At 39.4% G+C, this 17280-nt stretch overlaps 1 protein-coding gene across 1 annotated transcript; it reads right to left on the reverse strand.

Annotated features, from left to right (window-relative positions):
- Window positions 1-21: 21 nt before the first annotated feature.
- On the reverse strand, window positions 22-16279 carry pomt1 (protein-O-mannosyltransferase 1). The gene is made up of 19 exons (XM_031584902.1): window positions 15916-16279; window positions 11682-11788; window positions 9360-9410; window positions 8685-8831; window positions 8451-8559; window positions 8069-8128; window positions 7843-7936; window positions 7538-7693; window positions 7086-7216; window positions 6865-6960; window positions 6655-6747; window positions 5632-5728; window positions 4756-4848; window positions 4496-4616; window positions 3613-3710; window positions 3400-3513; window positions 3182-3308; window positions 1780-1957; window positions 22-434 (listed from the first exon to the last, which is right to left on the reverse strand). The coding sequence occupies exons 1-19, from the start codon at window positions 16035-16037 to the stop codon at window positions 260-262; spliced, it is 2169 nt and encodes a 722-aa protein (XP_031440762.1). The 5' UTR covers window positions 16038-16279; the 3' UTR covers window positions 22-259.
- Window positions 16280-17280: the final 1001 nt, after the last annotated feature.

Here is a 17280-nt window from a genome sequence, read left to right on the forward strand (position 1 = left end):
TGAACATGACCACTGCATCAGTTATCCTTCTCTTTTTTTATTATTAAGAACTACTAAAACTGTACAAACAAGAAAAAAAATATAAACATCAGGAGACCGTTTCATAGCTATGGCGTTTGAGCCAGATAAGCACTAGTGACGACCCCAAATGGATCAGTCCTCAAAGGCCTCATTTCTTCCCAAATGCACTCTGAATTCAAGTTTGGTGTCCATGTCCTACTCCATTAAAGGACAACCTTGAGTTGAGGTGAGTTGAGCATTAGTGTTTACGCAGCAGGATATCCCAGCTGTCTTTCCAGCGCAGCGTGGCCAACTGATCCGAGGTCATCTCCACGTGACCATAGGTGAAGGGTGAGATGGTGTGGTAGGCCAGGAACATCGCAGACAACGCTGCTGCGACCACCCCACCAAATGCCCAGCGCTGTGATGGGGACCTGAACAATGACAAATGATTCATAGTTAGAATCTATACATTAACTTGATCCCTCTACGTGTTTGATGACAAATGATTTATAGTTACAATCTATACATTAACTTGATCCCTCTACATGTTTGAGGTGAAATGATTTATAGTTAGAATCTATACATTAACTTGATCCCTCTACATGTTTGAGGTGAAATATCAGCCACATACTCACTGGATAGTCTCATTTGGTATGAACTGAACAAAGAACCTAAATATTTTAGAAGATCCTCATGTTAAAGATTAAAGATCCTTATGTTAAAGATCCTCATGTTAAAGATTAAACATCCTTATGTTAAAGATCCTCATGTTAAAGATTAAAGATCCTCATGTTAAAGATCCTTATGTTAAAGATCCTCATGTTAAAGATTATCATGTAAAAGGAAATATAATAATATAAACTGGGTTAGAAAGTCTTAGTCCCTCTCCCTTTGGTAGGTTCAGTCAAGGTTAGTAGAAGAACATCAAGGTTAGTAGAAGAACATCAAGGTTAATAAAAGAACATCAAGGTTAGTAGAAGAACATCAAGGTTAATAAGCTCAAAGAAACAAAGTGTGAATGATCATGTCTTTCCTTGGATATGTGTGTTATGTATTTGAATGATGATGTTAGTGTTTATGATACCAGTGGAGACACTGAATTCACATGAGAACATAATAAATCTACTCTGTATACAGATTCTAGGATCCCAAACGTTCTGTACGCTTACCGTGGTTAAACTTTATGTAGCCTAATATTTTGAATATTTTCTAATATTGATTCCTAATGAACGGATTGTGGATCTGTCAAAAAGACATGATGGCGATCTTACATCTGTTGATGGTATTAATAGCCTTTATAGGCTTTACAATAATAGCATACTGCATGGATCTTAATTCGTTATATCATAAAATTGCATTCTTGTATCATTACATGGTCTGGATATCGGCGTTCTGGTGTGGTTTAGCTGCGTGTCTGTTGAACCCACATTTTTTTTTTCACAGCAGTCACATTCAACCTAGCGTACAAATGAATGTTAAACTCCAAAACTCCCAGTACAGTTGTGAAGCGCAGCTAAACTAGTAAAATAACCGATACAGCAATTGTGTCTCTGTACTCCCAGAACTGAGTCTGTATGGTGCTTTTACAAACAAAAACTGTACCTATTGCACCTATGAATTAAATATGTACTACCAATGCTCCATTTTCATATTCTATGTCACTATAAGTGACACTACATGACACTCCCATTATTTCAAAACACAGTAAACCCCACCCCCCTCCAAAGCACACAGTAAACCCCACCACAGTGCTTATAATATCCCAATTCACCTCACCTGAGGACGTGAGAGTGGATGTGTTCCAGCACCACCGGGATGAGTAATATCTGGAAGGTGAGTGCCGGCAAGTAGTGGTAAAGAAAGAGTGTTTTCTCCATCGTGAAGAAGGGGAGATAGTTCACCGCCCACCCTCCAGCACACACCGTTCCAGCCTGCACCATCTGACTCCAGCTAGCTAGAGATGGGGTTAAAAAGACATAACATGATTCTTTTGGACACACTGTTCCTTTTAGAGAATAATAGTATAAGCATTACAGCAAATAATATATTTAACCCTCTGGTGTCAGGATAAAACAATTAGATCAATTTTGTCCTTAATCTAAATGAAAAGCTTCAGACGGATTTAACAGTTCCGTCATGTGTGAGTAACGTGCGTCTTTGACGGCACCTGCATCTCCTAGACTTTAATAATCCTTAATGGGTTATTAAATGCAGACTAATGGGCAAAAATAGCGTTATAGATTTCAAATGAAATCTACAACAAATACAATAAAGTGTGCAGGAAGTGAAGGGCTCTGAAATCTTTCAGAATCAACAAACTCACTGTCTCAGTAATCCACTTGAGAGTCAGGTTTGGGTGTACAAACTCACGGTCTCAGTAATCCACTTGAGAGTCAGGTTTGGGTGAACAAACTCACGGTAATCCATTTGAGAATCAGGTTTGGGTGAACAAACTCACTGTCAGTAATCCACTTGAGAGTCAGGTTTGGGTGTACAAACTCACTGTCTCAGTAATCCACTTGAGTCATGTTTGGATGTACAAACTCACTGTCTCAGTAATCCATTTGAGAGTCAGGTTTGGGTGAACAAACTCACTGTCTCAGTAATCCATTTGAGAGTCAGGTTTGGGTGAACAAACTCACTGTCTCAGTAATCCATTTGAGAATCAGGTTTGGGTGTACAATTCTGTCTCAGAATCTGCAGTGTACTTGTAGACACATTGTCTTAGAATACGAAAAATCAGCAATGCTTAGATTCAACACAATTCCAAAATGACTGGATACAACTCCGATGATGTCATGTTGTGACTGAGAACTGTGCATACCTGTATTATTATTTAATTTGACGTACTTTTTAAAATAATGTTTTCATCATTTATTAGAAAGATGGTACCATCACTCTATTAAGCAGCAGTAACAAGTTTTGGTCTGAACCTAGCGAACTAACAACCTAAAAGTGAATCAGCTGCACACAGGGCATATTAACTCTGGCACCCTGCCAGCCATGGTTGGCAGTAAAAAAAAAAGGATTGCTAACTAAGAAACAACAACAATTTAGTTATCAATTTTTAGGTAACTGAAAAATGTTTTAGGTTGTCTGGGTCTCAATTATGCAACATTTGTTATTTACTTTGCTATTTTGTTAACTATAACAGTCCGATATAAAACGATGACAATACCTTCAGGAATATCTTGTATTTTTCTGCGTCTTCTCAAGAGATATACCAAGAACATCAGACCATACACAACCAATGCAATGTTTGCCATCGTCCAAGTTACGAAGTTTCCAATGAGGTGGATCTGAGCCTGCAACCAGGAGTACAGAAATAGGATAGGATTAATGTCAGGATTAAAAACAGGATTTTTCAGACATCAAATATTAGTCACCAAACCTTACATTGTTTGAAGGATGAAGCCAGTATGCAATGTTGGTCTCCATGGTGATCCAATCGACAGGTGAAGAGCTGTACTTGTGTTCCGACTCCTCAGCTTTTACAGACAGCATTCGCCACTATTCAAATACAGTTATCAACATTGATAGATTAGACTACACAAGTCTCAAGCTAACCACCAAACAACCCAATTGTAAATTAAATTCACTATCCTTTACCTGCAGTTCTACAAATCTGGCGATGAAGCTGAGGTTGTAGCTGATGTCAATATGAGTGGGAGAATTCAGCTCCAGTTCCCTCTCTTTCTGTTCATGACCTGTGCACAATGAAGTGGCATATGGGCACTGTCTTAATGAAGTGGCATAGGGGCACTGTCACAATGAAGTGGCATATGGGCACTGTCTTAATGAAGTGGCATATGGGCACTGTCTTAATGAAGTGGCATATGGGCACTGTCTTAATGAAGTGGCATATGGGCACTGCCTTAATGAAGTGGCATAGGGGCACTGTCATAATGAAGTGGCATATGGGCACTGTCTTAATGAAGTGGCATATGGGCACTGTCTTACAGCAAAGCATCTCTGCAAACCTAGTAGTACGCTTTGTGCCAAACATAAACAAATAACTAACTCTGTGGTAAACATACACAAATAACTAACACTGTGGTAAACAAACACAAATAACTAACACTGTGGTAAACATACACAAATACATAACTAACACTGTGGTAAACAAACACAAATAACTAACACTGTGGTAAACATAAACAAATAGCTAACACTGTGGTAAACATACACAAATAGCTAACACTGTGGTAAACATAAACAAATAACTAACACTGGTAAACAAACACAAATAACTAACACTGGTAAACAAACACAAATAACTAACACTGGTAAACAAACACAAATAACTAACATTGTGGTAAACATAAACAAATAGCTAACACTGTGGTAAACAAACACAAATAACTAACATTGTGGTAAACAAACACAAATAACTAACACTGTGGTAAACATACACAAATAACTAACACTGTGATAAACAAACACAAATAGCTAACATTGTGTAATCTCTAATCTTGTAAAAGTCTTTGCATACTCCTTCCGTAGCGGTGTTCCTCAACGTTCCACATGCCATTCTGTTGGTAGCCCTTATAGACTTTATCTCCAATCACCTCCAGCTGCCTGAAACCCCAATCTGGCAGAGAAGCTCCACTAAGCTGTACAAACACAATAACAGTATCTATGCATCAGTAAAAAAACTGAAGACTAGAGAGTATTTTTTCCTGGCCAGGTACAAGAGAGAGATTGGGACTGACCAAACATGAAACGAGAAACCAAACACAAAATGTGACCCACCTTCAGCACGGCTGATGTGTTGACGTGGACCAATCGCACCTCTGATAAAATAGTCTTCCAGGTCTCTCTCTCCGACTCTCTGTTCAGTATATCCTAGAAAACAGCCATTCAGTCCTTACATGTGATCAGCTACAAAAGAAGACCATTTGAATGCATTCCCCCCACTGCTAGCTTATCTATTTCCAGTGTATGTTTTGTGCTAAAAGCCTTCAAGCCTTGCCTCCAACTCATCTTAGGCTCTGATCACTCAGCAGACTAGGGGTGGGGGGGGGGGAAAAATCGATTTTTCGATTTCTCTCGATTCTCTTTAGAACGATTCTGTCTCGATTCAGAAAAGTTCATAATCGATTTTTTAATAAAAAAAAATTTTTTTTTTTAAATTAATATTTTTTTTTTTTTTTTTTTACACATTCATTTTGTGTTGAAATGCAAGCTGCATCGATTATTGCATTGTTCATAGAAAGTCATAATTGTGACAAGGAAAAACTTTTTCTCTAATAAAAAAATAGATCTGTTGATTTATCAAACACAAAGTAGGAAGTGATTTGAGACTCTAAGTAGCAAACTCAAATGTTTTAAAAATTGAGATGCATCGATAATCGTTTCATCGGTTTAGAATTGATAATCGATAATCAGTTTAGAATCGAATCGTTGACCTCTGAATCGGAATCGGAATCGAATCGAATCGTGAGGTGCCAAGAGATTCCCACCCCTACAGCAGACCATTCACATTTTCTGTTAACCATTTCACCATTTGAACTGACTGTTAACACTGTTGTTTGCAAATGACCTGCAACTCTGATCTTTTCTCAATCATGAATAGTGTACATCATTAATGTTAACGAATAATGTAAAACAAACACATTAGTGTCTTACCACTCTCCAAAGATTCTGGACCTGCATGGACACGTTGAAGTCCACGTAACAAGACACCTCCTGGGCGTGGGGACTCATAGGAGCAGCAACATCATGCCTGTGGGAGGAGGAGGAGGAGGAGAAGGAGCACAGGTGAGTCAACATCATGCCTTTGGAAGCAGCAGCAGCAGGAGCAGCAGGAGGAGGAGGAGGATTAGAAGGAGCACAGGTGAGTCAACATCATGCCTGTGGAAGCAGGAGGAGGAGGAGGAGGAGGAGGAGGAGGAGGAGGATTAGAAGGAGCACAGGTGAGTCAACATCATGCCTGTGGAAGCAGCAGCAGCAGGAGGAGGAGGAGGATTAGAAGGAGCACAGGTAAGGCAACATCATGCCTGTGGAAGCAGGAGGAGGAGGAGGAGGAGGAGGAGGATTAGAAGGAGCACAGGTAAGGCAACATCATGCCTGTGGAAGCAGCAGGAGGAGGAGGAGGAGGAGGAGGAGGAGGAGGAGGAGGATTAGAAGGAGCACAGGTAAGGCAACATCATGCCTGTGGAAGCAGCAGGAGGAGGAGGAGGAGGAGGATTAGAAGGAGCACAGGTAAGGCAACATCATGCCTGTGGAAGCAGCAGGAGGAGGAGGAGGAGGAGGAGGATTAGAAGGAGCACAGGTAAGTCAAGAACATTATATCTTATGCATGAATCCTCTAAACCAGTGGTTCTCAAACTAGGGGTCGGGACCCCAATTGGGGTCGCCAAACGTTTTTTGGGGGTCGCGGAATGATCTTGCTGCCCTGTGCATCAACATATTAGGCTTTGACACGCTGTATAGTCTATCAGAAATGGTGTTTTTTACATCAGGGTGGATAATGAAAACTAATATTGTCTCAGCAAGCAGTCTCATCATTCAAGATGAAACTGAATTTAGACCTATAATATCCTGTCAAAATGTGTGGGGGGTCGCGAGACTTGGCAAATGGATTTTATGGGGTCCCCGGACAAAAAGTTTGGGAACCACTGCTCTAAACCACAGCAGCTGTGGACATACGTGTTGAGGTAGCGCGAGGTCATCCCATGGAGAAGTTGAATGGTGTCCCCATGATGGACCGCTCTGGGAGGACTGCTGACCACCAGGTCTTGTCTTGGGAGGGTGAAAAAAGTATGGAGTTGGAATAGAATTAAAGAAATGAGAAGAATACGAACGCAGGAAAAACAAACCTACCGGTAATACAACAATCTTAAAACTAAAAGGAAGTACCTTCTGGGATCTTTGATGATCCACCAGTTGTTGACATCTTTGAAAGGGTAACAGGTGACCTGCTGTTGATGGGAACTGCCACGGCCATTTTCATACCTTCACAAGCCACACGCAGAACATGGAAAAGGGGTCAGAAAAAGCACAGCAGACTAAATGAAATGGTTACTTTACATTTTATCAATGGTGTGTCCATGATCAATAATCTGTCACACAAGTGATACCTGATGGGGTAGTTGGCCTTGTGCGAGTGGAGCCAGCACGGCACGGGTTTGCTGGAGACGCCGCGGAGGGTGACCTGAGAGCCGTACGCCACCTCCAGAGGCTGACCCTTGGTGATGCGGGCCAGCCCGCCCTTTACAGAAGAAATGCACAACTGCATTTATACAATATATATAAATCTTTATTTCAGACACCAAGTTCCATATAAAATAACAGACATACAACTATAAAAAAGAGAGAAAAACAGGAAGATACATAATACAGTTCATTAAAAAGTATGAACACTTTTGTGCCAATGTCGTCTTAATGTCGAAGTAAATCGATAGCAGCTCTTTAGAGGGTTGACCAGTGTTGAACAATGTGCTGACAAGCAAAAACTAAGGATGTTTTAAAAAATAGTGTTACAGTCTCGGGGGTTCTTTGTATTGTGTGGAGTTGAGTGTTTGACGCTGACCTCCAGGCTGGCCTGAAAGGCACTGCTCATCATCTGGTCATGGGGCCCACTGTGGCAGAGGAGGCTCAGATGGCCGTAGAAGAAGGCCAAGTACAGGCCCAGCGGGAGCACAATCAGGGCCAAAAACTGAGTCACAACCTGCCTCACAACAGCGGCCTACTGAACCAACAGGAGAGAGGTCAGACATGTCAAAAAGAAAAGCAATTTACTATCTGAATCTCACTTCATTAATAATAATAAGTTGAATACATTAATTAATCTTAATTAATTAACATTAATCTGAATAAGTTTGTTCAGATCTTCACCAAGTGTAATGACTTGTCTCCAATGAGCTGCCAGACGTGAACGGTTGCCAGGCCCAGCAGCAGCAGGTACGTGAACAGACCCATGTATTTGACTCTGGAAGAAAAGAGAGCATTTCTGAAACCAGGAGAATGTTTATTTCCATAATGTTGGATTCTAAATGATGTGCTCTCTACACAAATAACCCCTTTATTTCCACACAAATCTCATTTTACAAGATCAACTCACCCAACTGCACACGCACTGGCCACACCTGACAGAGTCAGCCACACCCACCTGATCGATGAACTGAACAGATAACACAGAAAGCCATTAGCTGCAGCGTGCTAGAGGCTATCATGTCATTCCATAATAGCATTTTAAACGGCCTCCTTCACAGGAGATTTTAAACGGCCTCCTTCACAGGACACCATGGTAGCCATTTTAAATGGCCTCCTTCACAGGAGACTATGGGACCCATTTTAAATGGCCTCCTTCACAGGAGACCATGGTAGCCATTTTAAACGGCCTCCTTCACAGGACACTGGTATCCATTTTAAACTGCCTCCTTCACAGGAGACCATGGTAGCCATTTTAAACGACCTCCTTCACAGGAGACCATGGCACCCACCCACTAGGAGCTTTACACGAGCGCAGATAGGACACCACAGCCAGCAGCAGAAAGAAGATGAGGATAGACTCCAGCAACATGAAGCGGGACTGGACAATCAGTGAGTTTTCTGTTAGGAGAAAGAAATAAACACTTCTTGTGAGTTACAGTGAAATATTAACCTCATGACATTCAAACAAATATCAAAAGAGAATGGATAGTTCTATTGTGCGAGAGAACTTATTTTCAGCTTACCAAGTAAGAGAAGCACAGACGCCATTAAAGCAATGAGATGGGAATAACCCAACTCCTGCATCAACAGGTACCCCAGTGGCACACACAGAGCACCTGCCACGGCAGGAAGGATTCTCAGGCTCCAAACAGGTACATTACTGGAGTATTCTACAACAGAACATAAACCAAACAAAAAATCTTAGATAAATGAGGTACTGTGCATAGAAAATGGGAACCGTTTCATTGCTACTTCTTGTCTTGAAAGCAAACATATACATTTGTGACATAAACAAAAACATAAACATTACAGCTTGACGGCTACCTCTTTGAATAGCAGAGCTGGGTTATTCTCCTTTTATAGGATGAAAGTGGCTTCAGTGCAGTGATTTCAAAGTACTCCATATAAGATACAAAGCTCTAAATGACCTGGAGCCCAATTGTAATCGAGGCCAAAGTGGGAATAAAGTCCAACGTAATGACTGCTGACTGTTCTCCATTTGACTCCAAACACTGGAATGACCAGGGACTTCAAAGACTATATCACCAATTTCCAGTGCCATATTTCTGACATAAGCATACATTTTGTCCAAGTGTGTTAACAGTTTATTGAAAAGGCAATAAAATAACAGATTTAATTTCAATGAATCACATTATACTGAAAAAATATAAAATATATTCAACATTGTAAACACTAACCTGCTCCTATTCTGTTCCAGACAAAGTTGCCATCAAATCCTCCCAGATAGGCTGTATGAAAGCAAATGTCAGATTTAGATTTCTTGCCACTTGGCGTTACCATCACATGGGTCTTATGGCCCCACTGTCAGGTTTGAACATAAACATAAATTACCTTACAAATTAGGGGTGGGGGAAAAAATCGATTTTTCGATTTCTCTCGAACGATTCTGTCTCGATTCAGAAAAGTTCATAATCGATTTTTTTATAAAATAAAATAAATAAATACAAAATTTTTTTTTTTTTTTTTTTTTTTTTTACACATTCATTTTGTGTTGAAATGCAAGCTGCATCGATTATTGCATTGTTCATAGAAAGTCATAATTGTGACAAGGACACACTTTTTCTCTAATAAAAAAAATAGATCTGTTGATTTTCTTTAATTATCAAACACAAAGTAGGAAGTGATTTGAGACTCTGAGTAGCAAACTCAAATGTTTTAAAAATCGAGATGCATCGATAATCGTTTTATCGGTTTAGAATCGATAATCGGTTTAGAATCGAGAATCGGTTTAGAATCGAATCGTTGACCTCTGAATCGGAATCGAATCGAATCGTGAGGTGCCAAGAGATTCCCACCCCTATTACAAATGATACCTTACAAAGTATATATGTTTATATGGTTGTATGCAAAAGTGTGGGCAACCCTGATCAAACTTCATATTTTGTTGATTTTGAAAGTGAAAAGAAATAAAGACAACCCTGCCACTCATCAAAGCTAAACAAAAACAAAATTCCCCATACACCTTCTCCCTCTTTGACTGCTTTTCTATCTTGTTATGGCAATATATTAAGGCATTCTTACTGATAAAATGGTAATATTACCTGCTGTTAATGGTTTATCTAAATGTGTCTCTTTATCTGTTGATGAAATTGATGTTTACCTGTGTAAACCTGACCTGACTGCATTTCTGAAAACCTCTCCTCCAACCTATGGCTGTGAGCGTTCTTCCAATCGAAGAACCATTCTATTTTTGCTCTACACTATGTGCCTCTGGATGTCCCCACTGAATGTATGACTTCCCCATTAGCCTAAGTTCTGTGTGCATTCTGCTATGCATTTGTCTAGGTTCTGCTCAAAGTTAAAAAAACACTTCAACATTTGCAGATGCTTTTTGTTGTTGTTGTTGTTGTTGTTGTCGCTTAGCTTCTAGGCTATATGCTAGGTAAAAAGTTAAACCTCACGTTTTTTTAACATTCTAACATTCACATTTTAGAGACAAAAAAGTGTCTCGATGTGAACGCCCCATAATATAATTTAAAAGTGTCTCAATGTGAACGCCCCATAATATCATTTAAAAGTGTCTCGATGTGAACGCCCCATAATATAATTTAAAAGTGTCTCGATGTGAACGCCCCATAATATAATTTAAAAGTGTCTCAATGTGAACGCCCCATAATATAATTTAAAAGTGTCTCGATGTGGACGCCCCATAATATAATTTAAAAGTGTCTCGATGTGATCGCCCCATAATATAATTTAAAAGTGTCTCGATGTGGATGCCCCATAATATCATTTAAAAGTGTCTCAATGTGATCGCCCCATAATATCATTTAAAAGTGGCTGTCCCTGCCTGATTTAATGTTCTTTCTTTCAAAAGGCCAAACTAAACTGAAGCAGCATAAGTTAGTAGGGTGCCTTAACCTTTGCACACATGCCACATTTAGGCCACCTTTTAGTTTTGATCTAGTTTTAAGTTACTAGAGGTTTGCTAGAGGTCGTATTTAAGATACTCCTTTTCACTTCCAAAATCAACTGTTTCCTGTACCTGTTAGAGAATAATTACCCTATATTTAAAACAGATAAAACATATGGAGATCAGACTGCAAAGGGTCCCTTTTAACAAATGCAGGGGGTTTGTATGAGTGCTGGGGGAAATCAACAGCTTATAGTGGATTTGGAGGATTCAGTGTTGTGCATTAAGCTCAGTGTGATTCAGTCTTGTGATTCAGTCTTGTGCATTAAGCTCAGTGTGATTCAGTCTTGTGATTCAGTGTTGTGCATTAAGCTCAGTGTGATTCAGTCTTGTGATTCAGTCTTGTGCATTAAGCTCAGTGTGATTCAGTCTTGTGATTCAGTGTTGTGCATTAAGCTCAGTGTGATTCAGTCTTGTGATTCAGTCTTGTGCATTAAGCTCAGTATGATTCAGTCTTGTGATTCAGTGTTGTGCATTAAGCTCAGTGTGATTCAGTCTTGTGATTCAGTGTTGTGCATTAGGATCAGTGCCAGTTGTACGCTGGACAGATGGAGTTGGTGAGGGGGCAAGGTGGTATCATGCCTACCTCCAAGTGCGAGAATCATGTGGCCAAAAGGTGGCCCACTCTCGTCGACGAAAAACACTTGTTTCATGTACAGAGATACAAACTGTCCATAATAAACTTCATCAAACCTACGAAAAGACAAACAAAGAATACAGAATAAGTGTGTCCTAGTCAGGTAGCTTATCACATTTACTTTCTGAGATGAGGAGTTATAGTCAGGTAGCTTATCACATTTTTTTGATGGGATGGGAACAGCCTGGACAAAAGCAAGTTTCCTTGGGTCCTTAGGAACCAAAATGAGGTGCCACGTCATCAAGGTTTAGTGTAACTATACCTTCCTACCATATTTACTAGTCTTTTTCACTCCAATATACAAGGAACTGTTATTGACACCTACAGATTTTTCTGTTGAGCAAAAAAATTATAAACATGATCAGAACAATTCAATTGTTTCATATATAACTTCATTTGACAATTGTAAATCTACTATTTAAAATATATTACAATTTCACATCTATATTTTCTGTATGTTCATTTGTAAATACCACACTACGAGCAGCACTGCTCGTTTTCATATCGGTAAATAGCAAAGTTGCATGTATAACAGGGAACAAACATGAGGAAAATTACAATTTAAGTATTGATACTACGTGTCCAAGTCAACCTTCCTTTGTGAAATACACTCTATGGTGCAGACCGGGTGGGGTCAGATTGCTTTGAAATGTAGTCAGTTAATACTTTTGGATTACCCCGAAATCAAGTACTGAAAATACTGCATCTTATACTAACAAAATGGACAAAATGTTGAAATCCACAAATATTTTTTCTCTTTAAACATTCCCTCAATATTTGCGTCCTTTTCTGTCAGCTGAGCATTCCATGATTCCATTCCATGATTCCACTCAATTACGCCTCCATCTGAGACTCCTTTGAGTTGTGAGCTCCATGTACCGTTAGAGGGCGTGACGGGTGTTGACTATGTTTAGTACTCGGCGTATAATGAAAAGATGCAGCCGGCGCTTTCTGTGGACTGGCCAAGTCACTTTAAGCACTGCGCTCTCTAAGGTACATACATTATCCCCTATGAGTGCTGGTTAAAAACACACAGGGCACACAGGACTATGTATTTTGAATAAAACACTTATAAATGTAAAGTATGAAAACTAAACCTGGACATTTACCAGGATTAATACTGCATTAGTGATACTTTCCACAGATCGTGTTTAATCAGAGCCACACACTGCCACTGGATTAAGCTCTCCCATGTTCCTGTATGGTGATATTTTTAGCAGGCCTCGCTGTAGCATGGCTATATGAGCTTGCCACTGCTTGCTTAGATGCATAACTCAGGACAACTATACATTAGAGCTCAGAGAAGTTGCGGCAACAACAACAACAATAACAATAATAATGATTTCTACTTTGTGAAACAGCGATTATATTACAAACAAGCAATAATCTTCTTGATTAAAAAAAATAAGAGGGAATACGGTAAAATGACCCAATGAGACAAAGAATGTGGTGCTTTTGTCCAGCGTTCCCCCAAACGGTTGCTAAGCGACCTGATTACGACCACTGGCATGGAGCTACCAGAAATGTGGACTAAATTGTAATTGGTTTACGGCGACCAAGATTTCAGTGGTTTGCGTTAACAAAAGTTGCACATTGTTTTACAAAATTGATGTTAATGTAAAAATATATATATATATATATATTTAGTGAAGTATCAAAAGGGAATATTCATAATCACATTTTAGTCTGCATAGAGGCAGGTCATAGGCAATATGGAAGATTTGAAGTTGTAAGAAAACAAGACGAGAGTTGTCAGTGAGAACGTATATATACATGAATCTTGATATGTTGAGCCCATTTTACCTTTCGTGTGACTCATGTTAAGTTGTAAAGGGAGTGCAAGCTGTTCAAGCTGCCTAGACATTAGTTTCTTAGGTAGCGCAGTCTAATTATATATGGCATGATAAGTCAAACGACTGCTAATGTTGAAACTTGATGATGGAGGTGTACACTCATAGCAAGACAAGTCCCTGAGTACAGTGACAAGCACACGGTCTCCCTACTTCACCTGAATGTGTCTGAGCGAGCGGTTGGTTACTGAAGGCTCATGAACCTCCAGTATTAGTTTGATTATAAATCATGTTTTAAATGATTCTCTGATTTCATTTTTTTTACTTTATGTTATTTATTTATTTTTTTATACTTAATTTCTGAGTTGTTTAATGTGTTTTTTTTATTTATTTTGTCTGTTTTGTTTTGTTATGGTTTGTTTATTTATTGTTCTTCTGTACTATGTAGCCTCAATCAGGGCATCGCTGCAAAAGAGCCCTGTGCTCAGTCAATTCTCCCTGAATAAACAATGATGATGAATGATTATGTTGCAGGAGGAGCACTGCACCAGCTTCTGTACGCTGTCTGACCCTGGAGGTCCTGCTCCATCAGTGGGTCAAGATGGATCATTCTTAAATGAACATTCCCTGCACTTCTCGCACTCTCCACTTCTTCTTTGCACTACTGTTGTGCAACATTTCACAGCTACTGTATATAGCCATTCTGCCTTGTACATACTTTTTTAAACTCCTTAGTCCATTGCACTGTTGCACTGTTTGTTTGTTTGTATTGTATTGTATTGTATTGTGTTGTATATTTTGTGTAAGCACACTGAGAGTCACTTTACCAAGTCAAATTCCTTGTTTGTGCAAACTTACTTGGCCAATAAAACCTGATTCTGATTCAACATCTGAAACAGAAAATGATCACGTTGCTGTCCGTCATCAGCCAGTGAGATGCTTTTGTCTGAGCATCGTCCTGCCCTGAACCTTTTCCACGTTGTCCTGTTAACACCAGGAGAGTTTGTCTGGTTGTGGACGGGGGTATTTGACATGAGCTTCTCTTTATCAATTTTTATGACTGAGATCTGATCACTCCTGAGTTGAACTACAAGCAGATTCATATATCTCTTTTGTAAGATCAGTGGATGTGCCACACACATTAGAGGTTTATAGAATTCACTTATGAAATGCCCTTCCTAGTGTCGCTAAAGATGCATGGCAACTCTTTGGACCACTTTGGCTTTGTGGACGTGTTTCACCCCAGCTTGCCAGTCTGCTCAATATTAGTGTTGGCTTTATGGACGTGTTTCACCCCAGCTTGCCAGTCTGCTCAATATTAGTGTTGCTCCAGATTAGACTGTACTTTGACTGACCGAATTTCGGTCACACTTAATGTGGATGGTCCCATGCACATTACCTACAGGTGCTCAGATTATAAATAAACTCTGTTAACTCTGTCAGATTAACAGATTATGTTGAAACTCTGTTACCTACAATTTATGATTAAGGTTAGGGGTTGGTTAAGGTGATTGTTCAGTGAACAATTAGAAAGGCTGAACTTGAAAAGCAGATAGTAGTAGTGGAGTTTCTGTAGGTGGACCATCCAAATAAAGTGTTAACAGAATTCCTTTGTGTCTAGTTCTAACTTGATGGCAAAAAATGTGAAACCTTTCTCTGGATTAGTGTACCATAGGTTTTAGAGGCTACCTATGCAGCACTCTTGGTGTCTAGGGTATGGTGTGGTGTTGTCTGCCATGCCTCCCAGAACTCTGGATCTAGAGCTCATCGCCAGCCATAAAACTATTGAATGGGATATTGATGAGAAATGTGGATTTATAAAAAAATTAGTTGGGGAAAATAATATCTATATGGAAATTAAATTATGTAGTTATGCAGAGGGGTTAGATGACGAGATATGAGCATTTTTGCATCAGGATCCCACTTGTTCAAACCAAGTAATGTCAGATGTCTGTGCAGAGCAAGATAGTAGGCTATATTTGTAGGCTACTATGAATGTCACCTCACATCCATCGTCATTAACTTTGGGTCAATGAAAAAGTTATTAAATTAACCTGCCTCGGTTTTATATAGCCTACGTCAGAACGATTGTTTTGCAGCCAGATGTCACTCGCAGACTAACGCGATTGGTGTGCAGATTGGTCACAGATTTCAGATAGGCAAACGACTTAATGTATGAGTTTTGATTGGATTAAGCCACATAGCATTTTTTTTTTAAGATAATGTGCAACTTCTAAGATTGGCAATATTGTTACCGTGTTCATAGCAATGTTCTGGATCTGTAAGGGAAAACGAGGTAGTTCCATGCCACGGTCTGGTCAATAATATGCTTCGAATGCTTGACCCACGCGCTAAACTGACATCACTAATTCCCCGACACGTTTCCTACTCACACAACAGCTCTTGGAAACTGAATCCCGCGCAGCCTGGTCAGAAGTCCGAGAAATGTAACAACCAGCAGTAAAACATTGATCTCGATTTTGAATGTAATCGGTAGCTTGTGAAAACTGAACATAATGTAGAGCTACCTATACCATGAGAAGTAAATTATTGTCGTTGGCTATAAAGTGGCCTCCTATCTGTATTAGCTATAATTACGGCTGCAACTGTCAAGCTGAAACAGTCGACCGATATTGATTAGAGCGTAATGTATGTCTAAACTTAACGCATGTTGCTACTACGATAAAGACGATTTCCACTCTGAACAGTGTCTAGTTACACCAGCCTAATTAGAAAACCTCTTTTCCGGTCACGATTTCTGCAGTGACATTTCAAAGTAAAAGCCCAAGGGTATAATGACTCGCTGTGGTATGATGGCTGCACAGCTGCTTAATCAATGTAGCGGATTTTAATCTGAAGAAAGAAAACGAAAATGTTTGCTCATTACATTCTTAATGTTTTAATATTAGATGTCAATATAAAAAAAAAGAAGTTACAGCCATAGTATTTAGCAGACACTTTTGTCCAAAGCCACTTACAAAATATTAAAAACAGACATTATAAAACAGATAAATAATAATTATAAAAAGTCGGTAATACCGGCCTAATGAAAACATTTTTAATAAACTACATTAGGTACCAATTAATAAAATAATAGCAATAATAATAACAACAATTAGATTTGCATTACCTGAAAGAAATGCCAGTGCATGCAAAGCAAATGTTAACGATTAAAAATAAAAATAAAGAATAAGAGCAGGACATTTAACACAAATCAAGGCATACAAAGAGAGACCAAGGAGAAGGAGGGAGAAAAGGAAGAGGAGAGGTGTGTAAAGACAGACATGATAGAATGAAAGGAAGAGGAGAGGTGTGTAAAGACAGACATGACAGAATGAAAGGAAGAGGAGAGGTGTGTAAAGACAGACATGACAGAATGAAAGGAAGAGGAGAGGTGTGGAAAGACATAGACATGACAGAATGAATGATAGAGAAATACAGAACAGGGGAGCGTTAAAGAGGAAGAAAAGACAGAGATAGTACAGAGTGTGAGACTGGGATGGTGATAAGAACAGTACATTTCTGTACATGGTCTGCCATTTTCGTTGATGTTGTTAAGTTGTCTTTTTCACAATACTTGCAGAACCTTCGAAGCTGTGTAAATCCATATTGCCTGTGCTAGAAAGTGGGTGGGATGGGGGGCCTAGATATCAATGAGAAACCAATGTTACCACACTGCAGGGGATTGTTGGAATGAACCCGTTTGACCACTTTTGCATATATGGGATTTGCATGTGAAGGACGAGACAACAGTGTTT

Source organism: Clupea harengus, chromosome 18 (genome assembly GCF_900700415.2).
Source record: "Clupea harengus chromosome 18, Ch_v2.0.2, whole genome shotgun sequence".
Taxonomy (NCBI): domain Eukaryota; kingdom Metazoa; phylum Chordata; class Actinopteri; order Clupeiformes; family Clupeidae; genus Clupea; species Clupea harengus.

Excerpts from the sequence above, each read along its gene's own strand:
- pomt1 (XM_031584902.1), bottom strand. The coding sequence starts at position 16,037 with ATGTTCAGTTTTCACAAGCTACCGATTACATTCAAAATCGAGATCAAT. Across the intron at positions 8,560-8,684 it reads GTCTGTGCTTCTCTTACTTG|AAAACTCACTGATTGTCCAG; the intron begins GTAAGCTGAAAA and ends TTCTCCTAACAG. Across the intron at positions 5,729-6,654 it reads ACCTCGCGCTACCTCAACAC|GCATGATGTTGCTGCTCCTA; the intron begins GTATGTCCACAG and ends CTCCTCCCACAG.